Consider the following 25,224-nt stretch of genomic DNA (forward strand, 5'->3'; position numbering starts at 1 on the left):
TGCACTCTGCAGTTTAGTGTATTTATAGGTGTTGAGCTTCATTATTACACCAAACAAATAATAACAGTAGCTGTGTTTCAGCTGCAGGACAGCAGTGAAGGCCCAGGTATAAAATGCACGGCCCGCCACTGCATTATGATGACCATCAATAATACATTATAGTTCATTCAACTTAAGTTAATAGTTATTTTACTGTTAACAAACAATTATAATGAATAATGTTTACTAATTATTTTCATCATTAGTTGTGCCATGTGTAGTATTGTAGTGTATATTCTATGATAGCTTATAAGAGACTGTAACAATTGCATTAACAGTTTATTGGTGCACATATTACAACATTTTTTATATTATATTGAGTATTTGTTAATGATTACCAAATTGTTTGTAAACATTTATGAAATAATTTGTCAAATATCTGTAAACACTGCATAAATAGATGGACCAGAAATCAATAATTAACCACTGACAAAGTACTTATTAACCAGTATTATAGTATCATAATCATCAGTTGCAACTTTATAAAAGTCATTTTACAGACGGTTTATAAACCAATTATTAACCATTAACAAAGTGTTACACATATCTGGTCCGTCGATGGAACGTTTAAAGATTTGTCACAAATTATTTTGTAATCACAATAACCATAGTAATAGCATATATAATATGCAGAACGAACATAACATGAGTAATTATAACTGATTAACAGTAAAATAACTACTATTTACAGTTATAGTAACAATCAATTTACTATGTATTAGTGATGGTTATTATGATGTTTTACCAACCAAGCTTGAGCAGGGCTCTAAATAGAAAGGTCCAGTTTACCGGCCTTGATGCCATAATTCTCCATTAGAGGTCTCTGGCCCTGCACCCTGTCCCCATACTCTGCATATGTGTGTGAGACTGTGAGGCTGCATGTGTGTTGGAGAGATCAGCTAACTAATCGTACATTGTTCAGGGAATACACTTGCTGCCAAGAATTAAAGAGAGTAGCAGTGAGTATGTGTGTCTGCGCCCGTCAGTGTGTGTGTGCTTGATGTCTTGCCAAGCGAGCATGTGTGTGTGTGTATGTGTGTGTGTGTGTGTGTGTACAGGCCCTGTGTGTGCTCAGGTTTCTTGGTAAGCATGGCGCCGTAGCCAAACATGGCCCCATCAGTCTGACGCTCTCCGTCTGACAAGCTGGTGAAGGCTCATATATCTTTGATGTATTATTTTCATTTAGCTCTTCATACTCACAGAAATACATAGTCACACACGGGACCTATTTCTCTCTGTCACCGCTTCTTTCTCAGAAATGCAGCAGCAGCATGTTTTGGAATGTGGATACTGTATGATACAAAGACAGGAGCTACACTGATACATGTCCATGATAAGACCTTATAAATAGTTTCTGACAGTAAGCTGCCATTTCTACTATCTTATCATGAATCGTATCATTGGTGGCATAAACATCAATTTGCAGGTCATGCAGGAAAGGAAGGATTTCTGGAGTCTTGCATTCATAGTCTTCGTGAGCCAATAAAACCTGATTTTTACGAACATTTGGAAACCTCATATGTAGGGCAGTCTATTTTCTTTTAATCAGCTTCTGTTTCCCACATTCACTGATTGATCCGGTCCCGTTGCACCCCATGAATTGCTATTGTAGAACACCTGTTTCTCACATCACACCATGTATGATCTTTAGCACACTTATTTAGTTTGCTTTGGTACTTGTAATAAGTATGCATCGTTTTAGGAATTGGACCCAAAAATGCTAGTTTTTGCTGAATGTGTCGCAAAAAAGTATGATTAAAAGTCATGTTTGATGACCTTTTAACAAGATAGAAACAAGACAAAAATGCTAAGTGTATGATGAAATGTATTACAATTTGTACCAATAAATACAAACTAAATATCAACATGAAAGCAGGGGACATGATACTGTTTTGATGCAATGTTTCTCAGCACCCTGCAGGTTAAAGGAGCAGTGTGTAGGATTTAGTGGCATCTAGTGGTGAAGTTGCATATTGAAACAAGTAGAATAACCTACTCACCCCTCTCTTCAAAGGTGCGTCAGAGAACTACAGTTTTTATCATATTTCATATGTGGGAGGGATGTGCTGTCCACACAGAGCATTGGCTACTTCATGGTTTTTATCATTTTATGATCATATCATGCTGATTAGGTCATGAAAATATCATGCTGAAGGTTTTTGTAAAACATCAAAACAGATTTTGTTTATACATGAAATAGTGAGACAGCTGAAGGAGACACGCCTCTACTTACCGACCATCTATTCTGTCAATGAAAGCTCTACGAGATATGTTATTCAACGGAATTAGACTACATAAATATGAAAGCAATACAGGAGGGAAATGAATAATAGAAGACAGTAGGAAATATCATCTGAGCAGCATGCTTTATCTGCTTTATTTACTGGCACAGGACGCATATCTTTTACACAAAGAAAACAATAACTTAACGAATGGGGGTTTCCTCCACGAAGAAAAAAGATCAAATTGTTGTTCCTGTTTTCTGCATTATTTGTTACATTTGACACGTTAAGCATCAATAACATTATGACTTTTCTATGCCGGCAGTGGAATGAGGAAACCTGATTTGACGAGGGTTGTACCAAATGTCTTTTTTTACATTCAGAGCTTTGATTGAGGTTTTCGAATGAAGCTTTGAATGTCTGTCATCATATATATCATCGTATCATATTTGATTATGACATCCCCCTATGGAAATGGGGAAAATGTAATTTTGTGTTCTTGTAGTTATATTAATGCATTCATATATGTGCGTTGCCTCCCTTCATGTGCAGCCAATGGATAGTTTTTTGACGGTAGTGAAACACTTGTTTTTGAAACGTTAAATGCCAACAAATATAGATTGAAGCACAATATTTTATTGGATAAAAACATGTTGCGAATTTTGTAAATGATTACAATGAATATATTTCAATACTTTTGGACTGTGAACAAACAATCATAACAGACACTTCTTTAGCGAAGCACTTTCTTCCTCTGTGCTCTTGTTGCATAATTGACAATTATAACGTAACATCCCTTCAAGGTCTTTGGAGCGGCACTTGATATTCTACGCACCAATATTCACATATTCTAGCTTGGACACCAAAAATATGCCTTTGCTTCTCTCGGCATATTTCTAAGGTTTAGTTTAGTTTATTACAATTATTTGTCAGGGACCTTGTCAAAAGATATTTTAAAATTAAAATGGATTTCATACAAAGAGAAGAGATATATTGTACACGATTTTATAATTGTAGATATATCTAGACCCCCTCGCTTCCCAACTGTCTCCTCCCTAATTTAACAGTGATAGACACAGGACAAAACACAGACATCAAGGTCTCTCATAAAGTACACTGACAATGTCTGTGTCAAATTATTGTAAACAGGATTAGTTTCTTAAAATGTAATGTTGTGACATTCCAGGATAAAAATATGGAAATGTGCCCAGCATGAAATACAATAGTAGAAATTAGGAAATTTTATTGCATTCAGATATACTTTGGATGCCTAAACAGTAAGTGAGATTTTGATACGGCATCACGGTCATCAAACGGTCTGATGGATATATTAATATATATTTATTTATATATATTAAGTATATAGTATACAGAATGTTAGTATACAATATCAAACACAGCAAATCTGACACTTTGTAAAGAGTTCCAGCTGCTGCAAAAGAAAACAGAAAATTAATTGGCTGGCTTATACGTAAATTTATAGAGTTGGGAAGCAACAACCTGACCGGCCACAACAAACTGATAATGCTACAGAGCACTACTATACTATACATACTACTATCATTAGCATATGCAGCCCTTTTATCATTCATTTGTAACACAGCAGCAAAAAAGGGGAAATCCAGTACAGGTACAACAGCAGCAGTTGGTGGGGATGCTGTGAAAAAATGCAATTCAAACTTGTCATACTACAGGCAACAGTACCGTTTCCATTATGTTTCAGAGGCCATGTGAAATTGAATATGAAGTTACCCGTGTTATTTTGTCAACTTGAGTGGAACCGACAGTCGGTAATCGTCACAGAAACATGTATTTTACTCCTCTTTCTCAACCCCAAGCAGAGCTTTAGGCACACACACACACACACGCACAGTTTACTGCGCTGAATGTAAATGCAGTGGAAGCTACAGCTAAATGGCTCAAACCTGCACTGTTACAATGTGTAAACAAGAGTCTGCCGCCATGCTAGCAGCTCTGTGAGCCTCTACTTTGGCACAGCAATGCTTCGAGTGAAATGCTAACATCAGCACGCTAACATGCTCACCATGACATCGCTAATATGCTAATGTTTAGCAGGTAGCTATAATGTTTAACGTTTTAGCATGCTAAAGTTTCATACCTAGCACTGCACAGCCGAGGGTGATGAGAATGTCATTAGTTCTGCAGGTATTTGTTCATAAACCAAAGATGGAAGGTTACTTCAAGTGGGAATTCTTCGCTCATTGTTTCAAGAGCTTGCAAATAGAAGACTAAATCAGTTTGTGAAATACAGGGGGGTGCTTGAATGACTATTATGAAAGCCTCAATACCAAAATTTCGGTGAGTCTCAAAAATCACAACACAATTGTTAGTCACTTGCAATTGTCACTAACAGCATTTTTCATTATTCAAACTGAGGCAGCCTAAATACTTAAATAGTTTGATTAAAATAATTCCACCACAGCAACTAGACACAACACCCCACTGCACTGCTCTCTATCCATTTTCCTAGTTCTTCCTCTAACTTCGACCGAGCACAACTGATTAAGGATCAGTGTGCAGCCACAGGCCGGTGCCTGGGGACCAAGTCCAGTTCTGAGAACCGCACTACTCAAGGACAAAGACAGGAGAAGACCCACACAACTTGGAACAACACACAGCAAGCTTCTTCACACTTTCTCATTTCTGTTGACAGAATGATGCACCGATGTTATATAAAGAGGATACAGTATTATCGAATCAGAGTGAAACCACCTTATCGTGTCTCTGCTCTCACAGTTAGTGATGGAGCTTAGTGTAGCATGTCCTTTAAATCCCATCAGGGAATTAACCTGTTTAAATTGATAACCGTCGCTTCCTCACCGCCCACATGCTTTTTGATTCCTATTTCACTGTCACATCCTTTGTTCTTCTATCTGGAGAAACACGCACATGGGGAAATACTTTAGCCTCAAAATGTCAGTTGCTGCTCCTTCATCAACAGCTGCTGCTTAGTAACACACGGCCATGCTATTGTATTTTTATCCTCCTCCCCTCTTTTCTTTGTCTCCTCCTGTCTCTTCTTTTTGTTGTTAAATGTTTTATTTTTTGCCAGGGAGATGGATTGCTTTTGTCTTTACACTGCAGCTTTGTTCGAGCGCCTACTGACAGTGTATTTATGTTCTGTCTCTCTCTGCAGCTCATTGTGTCGTGTTGTCTGTTTTTGTTTCATTTTATGGAGCCGACTGTGTCAAGATTTGCCTCCTTTGACACTTTGTTGTCTCCACCACTGTTTTGGAATTCATGGTGTGAGGAGGCAGGTCTATTGTTAGCAGGTTCACCATGTTCCACATGGCCTGAATAAGATAAAATACAACAATTAAATAAGGTTAAAACAGTGTTTTTGTCTTTCAAGTCTTTTCTGTATTGAATGCTGAGTGATTTTAGATCGAGCTAAAAGTGTGGTGGTTGGGAGACATGGCTAAGAGACCTGACTAAATCCCCAAATGTAGGGATCGGAACAAATAAGTTAGGTTACATATTATATTATATGCAATAATAACCGTATAAATACATACATTACCTGAAAAACAAACTGATATATATTTCATGTAGTAAAAAATGTGAATCTATTCTTTGCTACAATGCATAACTTAGGTATGCAGCATTATTTTACAGGTTTGACTCAGATTTTCAGTTTTAACTTTACAGCTAAACTGACCATTTTAAAGCATTTAGAAACAAAAGTCCTCGATGATGATTCATTTAATTATAATAGCCCAATACAACTTGAAATCTCCTGAACCTTCATGAAAAAGCATCCCAATATTTTATACTTCTTCATGTGTTCCCAAGCATTTTTTTAAACTTGCATTTACACATTGTCTGATTGCATGTGATACCATTACCAACATCTGAGGGTTCAATTCAATTTTATTTATACTGCCTAATGTCACATATCACAAATTTGCCTCAGAGGGCTTTACAACATAGGACATCTGTCCCTGGACATGAACTACATTATGCCGAGTTCAGACTATACAGTTCAGAGAACAGACGATTCTAGGGTCCTAGATTCTTGCTGCGACTTAGATAAGGGACATGAAAGACTGGCTTGCTGTCTTTCATGATCCCGTGATGTCATTGGGGAGGAAGGGCCAGGGACCGACTTCTGGGAAGAAACAAAGTTGTCTGAAGTGGGTCTACAGTTGTGTCTGGTGACAAAAAGAGAAAGAATAAAACAACCAATCCATCAAAAGCGTTTTGCTTATAGTGAAACCTTAATATAGCTAGCCACCACACTGAAATTCACAAAGTAGACTATGAAAGCAAATATGCTAACTTTAGCTAGATATCACTGTGATACTGATTTTAAAACACACAGATACAGCGTCAATTTCATAACATTTTAAAGGCAGAATGAGTAGGATATTCTGGTTGTAGTTTGGAAACAGAGCATTTTTAACCTGCCATGTTTTCAATGTTTTCATGTTTTAAGAAGTTTTCTTGTTGTTTTTGTGATGGTTTTAATGAAAAGCACAAACTGTAGTACTGTGCCAAAGACAAGTCCTCTGAATGACAATGTAGTTCACTCTCTCTTCAAAGTTGGTCCCTCCTCCTCCCGGCTTAACAACACTAGAAGCCACGCCCCCTGACCTCGCTAATTGTTCCCAGCGGGTGAAAGCCCGCCCCAGATTCCCTCTGGTTTTGGAATGAGCTTTGTCTGCTTGGTGTTTCTTCATATATTTGCAGTTGTAAGGCACTGTCTGACATTTTTGTAGCTTCATCAGGATCTGGCACCTGGTCTCTACGTTTTTATCCAAATAAAAAAAATACAGGCAGATGGCAGGGTCTCTGTGGGTATGGAAACTGCCACACGCGTTTAGTGGGTCTTAAGTGATGATTGAGAGGGATTACTTTGAATCTATACATTGTCTGTATTTGTCATACTCAGTGTGACAAAAAATTCTGAAAGTGTTTTTTTCGAGACGTTGGAGGTCACTCAGATGCTGCGTCATTTGTCATCCACTATGATACAGAATAAAACAATCAATAATCCATTTTTGTTGCATACCCCTTACCTCTGAGGGGTCAGGCCATGACAGCGTGCAGTCTGAACCCAGCATTACTGTCACAGAACATTTGAGATAAATCTGAACACTTATGCTGTTATTTTATTATATTACACTTATGGTAGAAGTTCATTTACACACAGCTAGCCACACATAGTCTGACTTGTGCCTGACAACGATACTAGAATACTATTTTCTCTTTCTCCTGGTTCTTACCCGTCTCACTCTCTCTCTCTCTTTATCTTTAATTTACTCTGTGACACATCTAGCTCAGGAGAGACTGCATGTGTGGAAGATGTTCTGTTACACTCTCCTTTGTGACAGCAACTTTAACTTCTCCTTCCCTCATTTGATAGCTGTGCCTCTCATTGCGTGCTCCTCACCGTTAACTGACCACTCGTCCTGACACTTGGCTATTACTTTGTATCACATACTTGTCAGACACTTTACTGCTCCCTCCCTCCCTCATTTTCTCCTTCTAACATCTCCAGCTCCACTCCAACTCTGACAAGGGTGATGGATCTGTGAGCTACATCCTGTCTGGTGAGGGGGCCGGGTCTATCTTCCTCATTGACGAGACAACGGGTGACATCCACGCAGCAAAGAGCCTGGACCGTGAGAGGAAGTCCCAGTATGTCCTACATGCAAAGGCCATCGACTGGCGGACAAACCGGTCCCTGGAGGCGGAGTCAGAGTTTATCATCAAGGTCCAGGATGTCAATGATAATGCTCCAACTTTCCCTGATGGACCATTCTCAGCAACTGTTCCAGAGATGTCTGACGTTGGTGAGCCAGGAGCCTTACACACAGACACTGACTTAGTCATACACTGACACTGACTGTATGGGACGCACCAGGCTTTCAACTAACTCCAATGTAAACCCTTCCCCGGCATTAGTGGACGGTGAGAGCTGGTGACGCAGTACAGAGTGTGTGAGAGTCTGGTTTTGGGCGGGCAGGAATGGTGGTGGATGGGTCAAACAAATACAAGACTTTAAACCAGGAGACTGCTGTTTGTGGCCTGTGTGAAACTAAAAGTAAGCGTTATTTTTTGTCATCTTAGTTGTTAGTATCGTCACATTGATAGGTCACTACGCATGATACATGCGTATATTGACAAGCCGTCCTGACACATTGAACAGTAACGTTAGAGGGGAACCTAGCCTGTTAATCTCTGATGCAGAGGGACACTGACCAAGCAGCAGTATTTGCACACTGCCCATGTAAAGACTGAGAATAGATTATGCATGCGCAAGGATACTTTTTACGAATGCAAAGTATCTCTCATTTGCTTGTAAATTTGTCCTTATTTAGATGTATTTCATACTTGTCTACAGTAGGACAAAATATATAAGAACAAAAGCACAAACCAAACCCATTTGATCCCATTGGTCACAACAGTGACCGTAAAAAAAGTTTCCAGTTGTCAGGCTCTAAAAATGTTACTGAATGATGTATCAATGCATTTCCAGCAAAAATAAATATATAATAAAGGATTTAGATAAAATATGTACAGTGTCACATGTAGGGTTTAAATGGTCACATGACCAGAGCTGTTTACTTCCTTGCTGCACCATGAGAAGAGCATGGCTACATCAAAGCTCCCAAACAAATGATTATTAAAGTATGTTAACATAAAGAACATAGACATACACATCATGTTGAAAGGCAGCATTGGTGATCTTCAAAAACATTTGTTTTTACACGTCATTACATCCGGACAGTAATCAATGAATCAAATGCTCTGACAAAAAAAGAAATCTGGTATCTGTTGTTGTCGCAGGAGTTAAAAAGCCCTTCCAGGCATTTCATTTGGCCCGAATGTCATGATTGGACGGGCTACCTGCCTGCGCCTATACAGCCCATGCACTCATCGCTTGCTAGCGGAGTCTTTCACAAGCTGCTAACTTGACAACTGTGAGTACTAACAATTGCCATGTTCGTTGTTTATGTTCATTATGATATGTTTACGTTCATAATGAACATGCTGGGGTGGAGTGGCTTTAGATGGCGGCCTGATAGGCTGTCAGTGTTGGAGCTACTGCTGCTAGCTACTGTCTTTGAGAAAGAGTACACAACACTTGGGTTGGTTTTTCATTTGGATCATTTTAAAATCTAGTGTACTCTTGCTATTTTCTCAAGATTACCAACCCTGCCTTTAAGGTGTCTAGTATTGATATATGCATTTGCAATTATTCAACTTTGCCCAGCGTGGTCATAGAATGAGCAAATATGTTGACGGCACCTCGACATGGTCAAGACAATCTGCAAGACAAAAATAAATGCCTCATAATGTGTGTGTATGTGAGCCTGGTAAGGCCTGTGATCGGCCGATTTACTCATGCAACTCGGGTTTAACAGGTTAAGTTAAGGCATCAGAATGGAGGAAAAAGGTGAGGTAAGTGACTTTGAGGGTAGCATGGTTGTGGTGCCAGATGGGCTGGTTTGAGTATTATTATAACAGCTAATCTATTGGGAATTTCACACACAACCATCTCTTGGGTTTAAAGAGAATGGTCCAAACCAGAGAAAATATCCAGTGAATGGCCAGACTGGTTTTAATTGACAGAAAGGCAACAGTAACTCAAATAACCATTTGTTACAGGCAATGTATGCAGAAGAGCAACTCTGACACTGCAACATCTTAAGCCTTAAAGCAGATGGGCTTCAGCAGAACACACGCCTGTTAGCTAACAAGAGGAAACTTGGGCTACAATTGGCAAAGGTTCTCCAAAATTGGACAAGAGACAATTGGAAAAATGTTTCCTGCTCTATACAAATTATGTGGTTCTGTTGCCATTGGGACAGTTTGCGGTGCAGTGCGAGGCGGGTGAGATGAGAGTCAATACCTCTACTGAGGTCTGAGGCCATAGATAGAAAACGGTGGATTGCCAGTGAGTCACTTCCCCAAGCAATGGAGTTCAAGTGAGGTGAAGAGTTGAGCCGGAAGGCAAAGCTTTCAATTTACCAGACCTCTAAATTTCACCCTCACATATGGTCATCAGCTTTGGTTAGTCACCAAAATAATGAGATTGCAGACTCAAGCGGCCGAAATGAGCTTCCTTTGTTGGGTGGCTGTGCTCAGCCTTAGAGATAGAGTAGGAGCTCAGAACATGTTGCCTGGGAGAGGGACGTCATGAATACCCTTCTGAGCCCGGAAGATAACGGCTGGATAGATGGAAAAAACGTTGCCTGGTCTGATGAGTCTCTATTTCTGCTGCGGCGTTCAGATGGTAAGGTCAGCATTTAGCATAAACTACATGAAAGCATGGATCCATCCTGATTGTATCAATGATTCAAGCGTGTGTTTCGGACCATTCTGTGTAAATCACAGAGATGGTTGTGTGTGAAAATCCCCGTAGATCAGCAGTTTCTGGCCGTCTGATACAAAAGACCATGCTACATTCAAAGTCACTTACATCACCTTTCTTCCCCGTTGTGATGCTTGGTTTGAACCTCAGCTCATCGTCTTGGACATATCTACATGCCTAAAAGTAATGAGTTGTTGCCACGTGATTGGCTGATGAGTATATACCAGTAGTTTTAAATCTGTTAAATCTGGGCTTGGGTATATCATCATTTTGATGAGTGCATACTAAGAGAAATACTGTTATTATTTTATCAATTATGTAATATAATATTCTCTATAAATGTCTACACATTATCCCACCAAACACAAAACACATTCATGACCTACTCTTCCATTAAAATAAATAAATTGTGGTTTACTTCAAATTGGTACTAATTGTTTCTGCTCATTACATGGATAGTGTCTTTTCAAAATAAACTTCCAATGTCGGTTTACTTACACAACAAAACTACTTGGTTGGGTTTAGGAAACAAAAGTACTTGAGGTAAAAAGAAACTAAAAAAACTACTTTTATTTTGACAGAAAACTTCACACAGCAGTGTCCTGGGTGAAGGTCTGTGCTTGTTTGAGCTAACCTCCACCCCTTCCGTCTGGCTCTGAGTGGACGTCATAGCTCTTTATACTACGTCAGTTGCTGTGAGCGTGTAGTAATGACATGGGAGGGTTTACATTAGAGTTAGTTGAAAGCCCACTGCATCTCATACAGATGCTGAAGGAGGCCTTGATACATTAGTGTCAGACGTCGAGGGCACTGACCAAGTGTTGTTATTTGATGAGTTGGGAGTGAGAACGCGTTGCATTGGGAGAGATGTTGTAGAACATTTCTCTTAATGTTTTGGGCATGTGCTCATGTTTGTGTTTTTATTTAAAATTGATTTCCAGAGTCTCCAGCCTCCCACTTATTCCCATCATCAATCAGGCAACATGACATTGTCAAAGCAGACAGCTAACAGAGCATAAAGATCAGCTGGGCTCCTTTCACTGTCTTTACTTCTTGCTTTTTAGTTTCTGCTTCTCTATGTATATTGATCAGTATCTCGCTCACTGTCTGTCTCTCTCCACATGAGTCTTTCATCTCTCTCAATGACTCTTTCTCCCTCTCTATGCGCTCTCTATTCACCCCACTCCGCTTTTCTTCGCCTATACCTCCCATCTCTCAATTATTTCTGAACCTTTCTGCTTTCTCAGTGGGGCTTCTTTTTTTTTTTCTTCAATCGCTCTCATCTGTTTTTCATTTTGTGCTCTCCTGTCTCACTCTTGGTTCTTTTACCCCTTCCTGATACTTTAACACTCTCTTTGATTTTCCTTTTCAGTAACTCTGTTCCTCTGACCTTTAGTATTAAAGCTGTAAATGGATTTGGAGGTTAAAGTCAGCAGCAGACTGTCAGTGGTACTGTTAATTAGACAGCGATGGCAGCTGTTTCTTACACTAGCTCTTCAACATGATAAGCTTTGCATCAAGCTGTATGTCGCACCAAGAGGATTAACTGCTGATAGGACTAGCAGAGAAGGAAGAGTAGCATACTACAATGTGAAAATACATTACAAGAAATAGTCCTGCATTCAAAAATCCCACTAAAGTATTATCAGCCAAATTAAAGTACCTCGTGTAAAAGTACTAAAAATGCAGGACAATGGATCTTGACAGTGATATATTATATGACATGCCCCTAGCTGCCAGTAGCTCCTCACAGGACTGCGATTGGTCTGAACCACTGTTGTGTATTACTTGAAGATGGATTCCATAGGTTGAACTGGCTTCTTACCCAAACGCTGCTACTTTTCTGTTACGACGGCTTTAGGCTACATCCACACTAATACGTTTTCGGTTAAAACCAGGGTTTTAAACCAAAAACAAACTCCGTCCACACGGGCGTTTCAGCATCGGTTGTGAAATGATTTCTGTCCATATTAGCAAGCCTGACTCTTTACGCACACTGGGCATGCGGGTGGGTGCCGGTGTGAACAGGAAGTAGATTGGTTGCTTAGTTAAAACAATTACGACAGAGTAATACAGTAGTCTTTAATAATGAAAGGTCTCGCTTGATACTTAAGATCTTCCTCTAAAAACTTAAACAGACAAAATTCATGGAAAGTTTTAGAAGTTAGGGATTTTTCATTCAGTTACAAGGCTGTGGTTCTTGCTCCATCTCTCTCACAAATCTAATTTACTTTAAAATGAACACATACAAATCCAACTTTACTAGATTATGGGTCAATAAATGTGGTTAACACACTTCTCTCACTCATTTCCTCGGTTTTGTTGTTGTCTGTTCTCACTCGTAGCTCTGCTGGTGGCTAAAGTCTCTATCGTACAAGAAAACGTTCATGCTTTTGTTAGTTTACAGTTTCTGTGTGGACTTCACAGTAGTTGTGCAGAACAAAATAAGCATTAATAGGGAAAGGAAAGTCCTCCATTTTATGTCCATCAAAGCTACAAACCATGACTTCAAACGTTCACTCCGTAGGGCTGATGACACCGCTGGTCACGGCGCTCGCTAATTGCTCCAATAACAGCTGCTTCCTCCACATTTCGACAGCAGTAGAATTATAAAATGCTGAATTTAACTGCACAACAGCTGCTAGTATAGACAGTATATCAGTTATCCATATTAAATTAACCACTGGTAGTCGATCGATAATCAAGGCTGTTGTTGCTAGTTTTCTTCCGGAAAAGGGTCACGTGATAGGGGGCGTGACGAATCATTAACTGCAAAGACCCAATCAAGTAGCGAATGCTGGTGTCTATGTTGTTTCCAAACATTGTTTCCAAAATCTGCTTTCTGTGCTCGAAAACTCCGGCCTAGTGTGGGCGCTCAGTGTAAACATAGCAAAAGATATGCGTTTTTTAAAATGGAAACGTAGTAGTGTGGACATGGCTTAAATCATTGATGACCTCTTTATCCAGACAGCCACTGCCTTGATTCTTCCTGCCCATCTGTCAATAGTACTGATTTCCATTTTCAGGACATGACAGTGTGTAAGAGCCCCAAGACAGGGCCCAACTATAGACTGTTTATAAGAACTGAATGGAATCACTGTGACGTCACCCATTGGTCTGTGGACTGCTGTTTTGAAGCCTTGCGTTCAGCATTTAGCTTGTCACAATTTTGTTTATTTGTAACCAGAAGTGACAGGAGAAGGTGAGCAGACTAAGATGTGACCAAAATGTTACAATTAACTTTAATAAAGTGAAAAGACACCATGGCAGCGACCCTTCAATCACAAGGTAGCCCTGCCCTAAAGCATACCCTGCTATATGCTCTATTTTACTTTACATGCTGTATTGAAGACTTGAAACTAGCAATTGAGACCATAAAATCATGTTTACAATGTTTACTGAGGTAATAAATCAAGTGAGAAGTAGAGTCATTTTCTCATAGACTTCTATACAACCAGAGGAATCACCCCCTGATGAACATTAGAGAAAATGCAAGTTAAAGACACTTCAGCATTGGCTTCACTTTTCAGAACCGAAGAAGGTTGCCTGACAGGGAATGAAGAATCTTCCTAACTGAATATTTTATGGTGGATACTTCTAACTTGTACAGACTGTATATAGAGTTTATACATGGATGATATGAACACGAAAAAGCATAGGGACTATCCATTAGTCTACTGTCTATAACAGGGCTCGGCAACCTTTACTATCCAAAGAGCCATTTTGTCCTATTTTCCACCAAATAAAATTCATCTGGAGCCGCTAAAGCTATTTGATATCACAGCTTATAAAGTTTTATATATAGTTATTTTATATATACAAAAACTATAGTTTGTTGTATTTATGAAAATATAGAACAAGAATAAAGACAATTCTTGACATTTTATTGTTATTTTACCTGCTATAACAATATCAAACTCTTATGAAGAGGAGAGTTTGCTGCAGCAGCTGAGAAATTATCTCCATGATACTTTTCAGCAAATTCTGTGTACTTGTTCTGGAAGTGTCTTTCAACATTACATTGTTTGCACATATCAAGCATACAGGTAAGCCAGCATCGTTGGCAGTGAAATTAAATGAATACGTCCACGCAGAATTAAACTCTCTATTTTCCTCCGTGACTTTTCTTTTTTTGGATTCATCCATTGATAGTTTACAGAGGGCGGGGGTCTGCAGATCATGATTAGCCACCTGCAGGGAAAGGTGCTTGACAGGTGTAATAGGATGTGACACACATTTTAGTTGACAAAATATTAAAACATTTTTATTTAAGGTCAGGTATTACTGGCCTTGTTGTCTTTACTAGCAGCTGTTGTCCAGTTAAAGTTTGCATTTCTGCGGAGGAAGCAGCTGTTATTGGAGCGATTAGCGAGCAGCGTGTCCAGCGGTGTTATCAGACCTACGGAGCAGATGTCTGAAGTCACGTTAGCGGCTTTGAGCAACCAATCTACTTCCTCTTTACACCGGCACCCACCCGCATGCCCAGTGTGCGTGAATAGTCACGTGATATTCCATTTCAGGCGTTTAAGTCTGGACGGAGATCATTTATAAAACGATGCTGAAACGCCGTGTGGACGGAGATCGTTTAAAACGAAAACTTATTAGTGTGGATGTGGACTCAGGGAGCCGCAACAGAGGGGCTGAAGAGCCGCAGGTTGCCGACCCCTGGTCTATACGTTCACATTATGGCATTATTGTATGGTTACAGAAGTACAGCACAATGGTAGTATAGATAGAGTATCTCACAGTTTTCTCACAGTTGTCTCATGATTATTTTCCACTAAAAACAAATACACAATTCTAAGAAAACTGTTGGTAATTTACAAAGAAAATGTATTAGCTAGTGAAGAATTTAAAACAATCCATGACCCTTCATTTGACATGAAGTGAACATTTTACACTCCATGAGCAGAAACACACCGCAGGTCTACGATGATGAATGAGATGGTTAAAAGCTTTGGCTTCTCCTGTCTGCTGCTACATGGCCAGGCTAATGGGCTGTGGCTCTTTACAAAGAGCACTGCTGACAACACACACTGTGCTCCACTGCAGCTCATTGTCCGCATTCAGGGGATGTTTAGAGTGTCGCATTTTCATAGAAACAAGATATTTTCACAGAGAACAGATTGTTTAGAATGAGAAATGAAAACCAAGCCACAGAGGCTCGTGTATCAGCAGTGACAGTATTTAAATGTGTAGTGTTTTGGTTTGCTTGTGATCGACTGTGTTTTCAGAGCTACAAAAAACATGATAGGACCAAAGGCACCTTTGAAAAATTAAAAATCAGGGAGCAATCACACAGATTTAGGTTAAATACTCAGACAAGGAGAATAACTCAAGTCGACTTTTTCCGAGGATTTTAATATGATCTTCATCAGCAGATGGAGTTTGCTGATTTATCATGGAGATTGCTGATCATATTACTGAAGTATGGAACTGTGGTCATGTCATACTGAACCCATTTTCATATACATGTACCAAATGTATAATGACGATTATAATAAAGTTGAAGTCATTTATGGTAATATATGATATTCACTGAAGAAGAACTGGTTTCCTCCCAAAACACCACACCACCAAGTATGTATAAACCCTTCACACTTCAAACACGTACACAAAAAAAAGAAAGAAAGATATTTACTTGTATCATTGATTTCAAGAAAGCCTTGGACTCTATTTGGCATGAAGAGCTCTATCACAGACTGCTACATTGTGGTCTAGGAAGCAGAATGCACACGCACGCATTTACATGCATAGGATATATGAACTAAAACTAAATAGAATATCAGGGCAAGCAGCGTGAACCATCAATTGTTCATCGATTATTGTTAACACTTGTCTCTTTGTTCTACAAAAGTAATCCCATAAATATGGCCCCTAGAATCACGAACGTATCATCGCTTATTGCTGCTTACCGCGTGGAGAGTGAAACGGCAATGTTGATCAGAGCCACACTTTTGTTATAGCTACACAGTTGGAATCACTCTTATCAGTGGACGGTGTCTGTCGCCAACAGGTCACACTCTCTGCAGCAAAGTATTTCCTCCTAAGTGGGCTCAGGAGAGCACTGACTGTAGGAACAGCACCAGTTACGTCTTCTTGCTGCCTTTCTGTCACTGCCTCCATTCATCATGCCTCCTCTCCCATTTTATGTAGCTCCTCATCTGTGTACTCCTCATAATGTTCCGCTGGATTACCGGGCATTGTACATACTTTACTTGGGTTTAGTTAGAACGAAATAATGTAGATACATCCTGTGTGTTATAGCATGCTCTGCTGCTCCCATAGCGAATCTAGGGGACTGTTCTCTATGTTTTCTTTTGTTTGCACTTAAAGGCGAAGGTGTTCAAAATAATTTATTTGAAATGTATAGAATAATTCTATATGTTGCTGAGGTGGCAATGTAAAAGTGAGCATGATGCGTGGTTCAAAATGGCCACAATAATGAGATATATTCCCCATGAAATTCTTCTTTATAGTTCAAAGGTCGAGAAGTAACTTTCTCTCAAATATATTATGTTCATAAAAGTACGAAAGATGTCGGCTTTTATTTTGGTCAGTATTCACAAACTCTTCCTCTCTTTATTTCTTTGTGGTGGTCTGTTGTTGTGGCGAGTCACCATCTGATCACTTAACATGTGTTCCCTTCTCTGTGCAGGAACGTCAGTTTTGCAAGCGACAGCCTCAGATGCAGATGATCCGACCTACGGGAACAGCGCCAAGATAGTTTACAGCGTCCTGGAGGGACAGCCCTACTTCTCTGTTGACCCCAAGACAGGTAGAAAACACTTCTGAGCTCACTTTAAAGACATTTTGACTGCTGCCCAGGGAAAGTTCAAACAAAGAGAAAGTTCAAACAAAGGGAAAGTTCAAACAAAGGGAAAGTTCAAACAAAGGGAAAGTTCAAACAAAGGAGGATAGGAATCACCTTTCATGTGCAGTGCCATTAACTAGCTAAATGATGCTGCCAAAAGCAAAGTGGATTTACTTTGTTGTCCGAGCTAAATGTTTGGGAAACCTGTGTTTGATGATGCAGGTGGTGAGTTCCTCTGAAGTGCTTTCAGCAGCAGAGCCAAATATTTTAGGGAACAAGTGTCACAGGTGGGGGCGGCCCTTCAACTGACAGCCTCCACCTGCTCCATTGTTTTTGGTGAAAGAGCAGCTGTAATGAAGGTTGCTGACTTGGTTTGGCTCAGTAATTATCAGGAAGCCCTGCTGTTATTTGTTTCCTAGTCATAGTTTTACCAGGAACATACATACTATATACAGACTGATTTTAAGGATGAAGGGAAAATATTTTATGAGTTTCAAAAATATATGTGCCAAATATTCCCCACCAATGTTTTCCAACTAGTTATTGCAACAGTAACTACCAAGGAAACTACACTATGGATAAGGTTAGAGAATTTAAACTCCTTAGATTATGTTAGGGATAGCTTGCTCAGAATCTGGGATGATGTGGTTGAAAGTGGTAATAGTGTCCGGTTCATTAGTCGATGTACAGAAAACCAGGGTATCATATGTAAGAAATTCACTATGATCCAATAGATTTGTCCTCATTCATGAAACGTTCATGCAGAGATCTGATCTGATCTAACTTGTAACTACAAACACATAAAGTCAATGTGTTGTGTTTGTCAATATCAATTTCTCCAAAATGTTTGTCGGTTGTCAGAACCCCAACAGACATCCTACAGTGTGTTTTGCATTTTCATTATGTTTCAAAGTGGTACAGTCTTGCATGCAATGCCAAATTGCAATATAATACAAAAACAGCTGCACATGACCTAACACTAGATTGTTGAGCATGGCCTGCAAAAAGTCACACATGAATAATATACATCGCAGATGCCACTCGAGTTCTGAATACCTGACCTGTCTGATATAATGTCTCATACCAGCAGAGGGATGGGGACGGCTCACTTCCATTTGAGAGTGCAATGTCTCCATGAAGTGAAGGCCCCTGAATACATTACATTACATTACAGTCATTTAGCAGACGCTTTTATCCAAAGCGACTTACAGTAAGTGTATTCAACATAGGTATTCAAGAGAACTACTAGTCACCAGAAGTCATAAGTGCATCTCCTTTTTTAAACAAGCATCTAAGAGCATAAACCAGAGCAAACGTACAGTGCAGAAACAATAGGATGAATGAATGGCACTGGTTTGTGTCCTGCAGGGGACCTTTTTTGGATGTCTTCCATTCTTACTCTCATTTTCTGTCTTCTCTCTACTGTCACAAATTTAATTCTATGTTCACTCCCACTCACCACCTTTTTACTGTGACTTTCACACATGCGATATAGCTCTAGATATAGTTGACACAGCAATCAGCCCAGTGGTGGTGCAGCCAGGTTGTTGGGTGCTGTTCTTCTAGACCAGTCATCGTGATGCTCAATTATCCGTCCTACCCCTTCTAGTGGGTGGCACTTTGGCTCTTGTTATACCTTTTCCACAGCTGTGTAATCTGCCTGATTTACCTCGGCACCAGACGTTTGTCCACCCCCAGTTGTGACAGTATCCAAGTTCCTTCACTTTGTTAACCAGCCTTGGTTGATTGGGATGATGCACTATGGATGAATTAATTTACCTTTTGTACCTTTGACGTTACACCATCTTCACTAATCCTTGGTCAAATTGTTCCCATAGGCTTTTGTCTATAACAACCATATTGCCAGGAAGGAATGTGATACAAATTTGAATCTGTAAAAACTCAGATTCCAGTCATTGTTTTCAAAATGACTTCCTCCGACAAAATCTGCCCATGGCAACATTTCTTATCAGTAACACGTCTAGTCAGTTTTGCTTGGACATTTCAGCCACGGATGTATTCATACAATTTACAATGAAATCTTAGTTATCTACAAGTTGGGACAAAAACGATGTCAGGCAGCTTAAAGTAGCAACGAACGCATGATTTATTCCAACTCAGTAGTTCAATTAAAGTCATTGCAAATCATCTTGAATTAAAGATGATGCAGGACTGCTTCTTTGCTCACTGACTGGAGTGCTGCTCGTCAGTGTGTTTAGTGCTGTCACTGGTGGCTGGATGATATACTTCTGGAACAGTGGCCAGGGCCTTTATTTGATTTCATTGTATTTCAGTGGCACAGAGAACCAGGCCTTTATTTCTAATTTCCCCTGTTCCCCAGTTTACGAAAACTCAAATCATCCAGCCACCAGTGGCAGAATAGAACCCTTTTAAGATTCCGATGTCTGTTTATTTCTAACATTCTTCCCATAGTGGCTCTGTGACTGAAATGTCTACGTTTTTGGAGCCATCCAGCACCATGATATGTTGTTTACAAAGTCCTGGATCAGGCTGAGCATATAACTCGTAATCTACAGCATGTTTCAGAATATTATGCCTTAAACTCAATTCATAAGAGATTGAATTTGACACTGTAGTTTCACAGGACACACAGCAGTTTTTAATCCACACACACCTGGACCTGTGAAGAGAAGTAAGCATTACGTGTCTTTTGATTAAAGATGAGATTTATATATGCTCCTACTCTTATAAATAATAGCCTTTAAACTGTTCTTTGTCTAAATGATTTGCAACACAACAGTGAAATAAGTGCATTGTGAATCAAATGGCTCCTGCTGATGACATGTTAGAGGAGACAGAATGTAGAACTACCTGGCACTGCCCCCCCCCCCCCTGCCTGTCTCTCCCAACAAACGCTTTCCCAGACGTGATACTGTGTCCATTAGAGGTGTAAGAGAAAGGCCTTGTGGAGACAGTACACAGAGAATATCAAAGTGTTCTCAGTGAGAGTGCCTGTCATCGCATATTCTACTCGATGTGAATGGAATTAAATGGAGACTGAAAAGAGGTTTCACAAGATTCCCTATCTGTGTGCCCTTACTTTATGTGTGTTTTTCTGTAGACAAAAAGCATCACAATGAGACAGCCTTAAAGTGAATCTGGTTGTTTTGCACGTATTGTGTTTCCATTATTATGCTTCCGGCATAATACTTGGTGCACTACAGGCTTTGAATGGTTTGCTTTTGGGTGCACACCAGCCTTCCAGTTTCATAATTAGATGATGAGACTCCCAACCCCAAAATACCAGGGCAGACTCAACAGGGACAACTTGATCCTAACCTTATGTCAGAAAATCTAGCTGGAGGAAAGGATTCAACACTTATCACAAACTATTCAATACCCACAAGATCAGACCCTAAGAGCAGAACCACCCCTGAGAGGGAGACTGGGATGGAGTATGACATAACATGCAATCGCTGTCGGGAGCAATGCATGGGGACCAGACTAAAACTGGTCACAGCATCAACTGGGTAAAAAGTCAGAAGTCAGTGAAGATCTGATCTGACAAAGGATCAAGGGCACCATGCACTTTGTGGCACCAAACCATCATCATTGTTCAGAGGAATCTGTGGGTATACCCACAGACCTCCAGTTGGCTTTTCAGTTTGTTTGCTGCACAGTCCAATGGCAACTACTGCATGCATGAGGGAGCAAGTATGTTCACACCAACGGTTGCACACATGGCACGCAGACTGGGTATAGAAAGGCTGGAACGCTGAGGATACTGAGCAACGTAGACACTATCAGTTCTGTCTGTCACTAAGAACCAATGTTCAACGTGCTGACTGACCACAGTAACTCTGGTCCGCATCTCTCAACTTCAATTTGTTAGAAGAAGGGCTCTTGCTTTTACGTGGTATAAATGCACTTTGTAAGTCACTTTGGACAAAGGCGCCTAATAAATGTAATATAATGTAAAAGGCACAATTGGTGAATTGAATAAACTCAGGGGTTTGCTTCGACAGCATTTGGTATGACCACAACTTATGATGGCTGAGGTTAGCTCATATCAGCACCCTTAAGGTCGATACTGCTATGACATAGAATAGAATGTAATCATATCAGTGCAATTAGGCACCGTCAATGTACGCTGAACAATGCTGTAAAGAGTGGGACCTGTTTCTGTCCCATATTCAGTCGCACGTCGATGTATCCTTGGGCAAGACACTTAACCCCAAAATTGCTCCGGTAGGTAGCCATGCCTACGGTGTGTGAATGTGTGTGAATGTTAGACAGTCCTGATGGGCAGGTGGCACCTTGTATGGACACCTGCCATCAGTGTATGAATATGGGTGAATGATGACATGTAGTGTTAAAGTGCTTTGAGTGGTCGGAAAGACTAGAAGAGTGCATACAAGTACAAGTCCATTTACCATTTACACTGTGAAAATGTACGAAAGAAACCAAAATGTCAAGGCAATATGCTGAACTTCATTCATCTTGCAATACAGAAATGTGCTATAAATAAATAAACACTTTAGCACTAAGCACTTTAATCTATCATTTTGTCAATGTCCAATGTCTCTTAATGTACGTTTTATGATGGTTTGATGCTTCTGTGATGTTTTTTATTTCAAACACTGGACTCTTAACACTGTGCCCCCGACACATTTCCACTCAGATGAACATTCTATTCTATTACAGCATCAAAAGGAAAACGCAAAAGATGTTGTCAATTCGTTTTCAAAGTCGTACCCTGCTGTACAGTGTAAAATGCAGAGAACACATTTCCCCACGGCGGGACTAATAAGGGATTGATTATTATTATCATTATGAAAGGATGATTTAAGTTAAAATTAGGTGGCATTTGTCATTTCACCTGCTGTATAGTGGACAATAATCAAATGCAATAAGCGAAACAGAGCTTATGTCACCACACCAAGTACAAAAAATATCAATTGAATCCGCTCTTCAGTTACTTCCTCGTTCACCTACTGACCTGGGGAGAATGTCAGGTTGTGGTAGGTGGCCTATGGTGTCCTGCCAAAAGAGAATGATTGATGTCCTCACTGAACAACTGCCTTGATGAGAGAACTGACTGCATTTTCATTTTCAATTTGACATCCAAATGGCGTAGTGACATGCAAATGCAATAGACTGGGGGCAAGTTTCACTTATTGCGTTTGAATATTGTTAAGTCTTTGAAAATGAAAATGTCAGATGCCATTTTCATTTTAAAATTGTTAGATAATTGCATTTTTTCTTGAATTATTTTTTTAATTTAACTTGAATAAATGGAAAATCAAGTTAGATTTTATATATTGCATTTCAATTTTTATAAATTAGAAATAAAATATGAATATTGTCAATGTACAATGGGATAGGACTTTGAAAATTACATGTTTTACAAACAGCTTTTTCAATTTCAATTTCAATATGGTACACCTATATGAGTACATCCAAATTGAATTATTGCATTTTCATTCAGTCCCCAATTGGCTTCCATTAAAATCCTATCCTGACTCTTATTCCTGTTGATCTCTTGCTTCTCTTATCGGTCCTCCGACTCGTTGCCCAGGCAGGTGGGACCAGCTGAATTCTGGGACCACTTGGAATTCCACTAAACCAAGCCGCAATGAGTGTGGTGAAGAAAGACATGCAGAATTCAACCTCTTCTGGCAAGCGTTGCCATCATCACGCCAGTCAAATCGGGGGGATACAATCCATTTTCCTATGGAAGTGGGGTTGATGCTAATTAATAATTAACAAGCATTTCACAAGCAAGGGCCACACTATCAAACAGAAGCATTTAACAGATTTATTAAAGGTAAACGTGATTGAGATGCAAGGCTTGAAATTTGTCTAGCTCGTTCGGTTAGCCGAAATGAGATGTGGGGAGCTTCGGTAGGGAATCGACCTTAGCACCCGGCTCGGCGAACCCCCTCAGGACCCTACGTAGAGGAGAGGAGGAGCACTGAATGTGAGAGCGCAACAGGAGGATCGTATTTATGGATATAAAGGAAGTGGCACGTTTGAGGAGTGGTCCCGCTCCTGAATTTCTGCATCTTTGTACCGGCTTACGTAGCCTAACTATGTAGGTTATATGAATACATATATACGTTATGTAGTGCAGTCACGGCACAAATTTAACGAGCGAGCACCTATTGAATCGGAGTCTATTCGATATGTTTGGATGACGTTTTGACCTAATTCTTTAACTTAACTTCTGAGTTAATGAGCTTTGAGTCGAAATATGGTAACAAGGTGGAAGCTACAAAGACGTGTTGTATATTATTGTGCGGAGCATTTAAACTACACTTTGATAGTATTATTTGAGACTTCAATAGCACTAAATGAACAAGCAGTGAACAGATCAAATCGAACTCGAGTCGAGACAGATGGCATGGCAGGTTAATGGTGCATTTACATGCTCCTCGGATGATACCGTTGCCGGAGTTGGGATATCGTTGACTCTAGTCAATTTATGAGTTTAAAGTTGTAATCTGCTAGCAACTTGCTATGAAGGAGTGACGTATATTAAGCTTGGAGCATTAAGATGATGCGTCGATAGTGTTACGTAGTGTGGCGACGGCACTGATTGAACGAGTGAGGACAGATGGCAGCAATAGCTGTCGATCGTGAATACTTGATGGCCCTGTTGGCCAGTATAGATAATGCAAGTTTAAGGCACTTTGGTATTGCTTCATTTTTGGAACCGGAGGTTGCTGCCTGGTTAACACGCATTCCACTTAAAGGAACGTATCCTGTGAAAGAATCGGACGTCCCACCACTAATGTCTTTGGGCTCGAGGATTTGGGTGAATTGTACCTTAACGAGTGCGCAGATGTCGCAGCGTTTGGTGTGGTTTGGTGTTCATCCGTAAAAGACCTGGTGTAGACGTAGCGATGAATACGAGGAGCTGATATAAAAGCGTTGAATCTATTGCTTTGTTTCTTGTTCTGAGAAAAGGAATCCCTTTATCTTTCAGCGTCTTTGAGGATAGCTACGGCCCGATTTTGAATTTATTGTGTAAGACCAGCCGAGGCGGACCTTGCTGGAGCGTGGTTATGCTGCGACCATGTAATGTTACCGGAGTAGTTGAGTCGATGGCGGGAGACTGGAGTCATCCTCGGAGGCGATTGAGTAGGAGAACTCTGGCAACAGTGATGCCCTGTCCGTGGTTGCCACGCCCTGTTTTTTGTGATGGAGGTGATGGGAGAGATGTTGATTCTTGATGGACTCACTCTTCTGGATGTCTTTTGGAATACAGAGCGCAGGATCTCAGGTGCGGCTTCGGCGGAGAAGTTTTTTGGCCTCCTGTTGCTTTGTCTGCTAACTGAAACTTTGGACGTCGTTGTTTACGATTTTGTCCGAATAGATGGTTGTTTGATGGGGATATTGATGCGTAACCTACGCTAAAAATGACGTGAATGGAAGGATAATGTTGCTTGTATATTGTATCATTGAGTGCTAAAAAAGTAACAATTAATGGTGTGCAGAATGAATTGGTGAAGGCAGCTGAAGGTGGACACTGGGGCTTACCTATGCAATCCCAAAACAGATATTTTCATGGGTTTCCTCTGGATAGCAGGCACCTGAGAGAAAGATACTCATTTCTGGCAAAAGAATGTCCCGATTGATGAGATGACAGACATGCTCTTACCCGTAATGGTGGAAGTCAAGCAGCACGACAGACAGGAGGAGACTGATTGTTGTTCTACGACTACATTGTTTATGACTCCCACTAATAGGTGAAATTAGTGGGTCTTTAAATCATGTGATTTAAAGACCACACGCTATTAATCTGAAGTTTGGCAATTTTCGGAGCAAATTTCTCACAGCAGTCC

General features: G+C 40.1%; 1 protein-coding gene across 1 annotated transcript in view; it reads left to right on the forward strand.

The window, feature by feature from the left end:
• LOC116398331 (cadherin-18-like) overlaps positions 1-25,224 on the forward strand; it is a 109,899-nt gene that overhangs the window by 33,938 nt on the left and 50,737 nt on the right. The window contains exons 3-4 of the mRNA XM_031874544.1: positions 7,783-8,077; positions 17,261-17,380. Coding sequence (XP_031730404.1) covers positions 7,783-8,077; positions 17,261-17,380 — 415 coding nt within the window. The remainder of the gene's footprint in view (positions 1-7,782; positions 8,078-17,260; positions 17,381-25,224) is intronic.

The sequence above is a fragment of the Anarrhichthys ocellatus genome, unplaced genomic scaffold (genome assembly GCF_004355925.1).
Source record: "Anarrhichthys ocellatus isolate YVR2014 unplaced genomic scaffold, GSC_Weel_1.0 scaffold82, whole genome shotgun sequence".
Lineage (NCBI taxonomy): Eukaryota > Metazoa > Chordata > Actinopteri > Perciformes > Anarhichadidae > Anarrhichthys > Anarrhichthys ocellatus.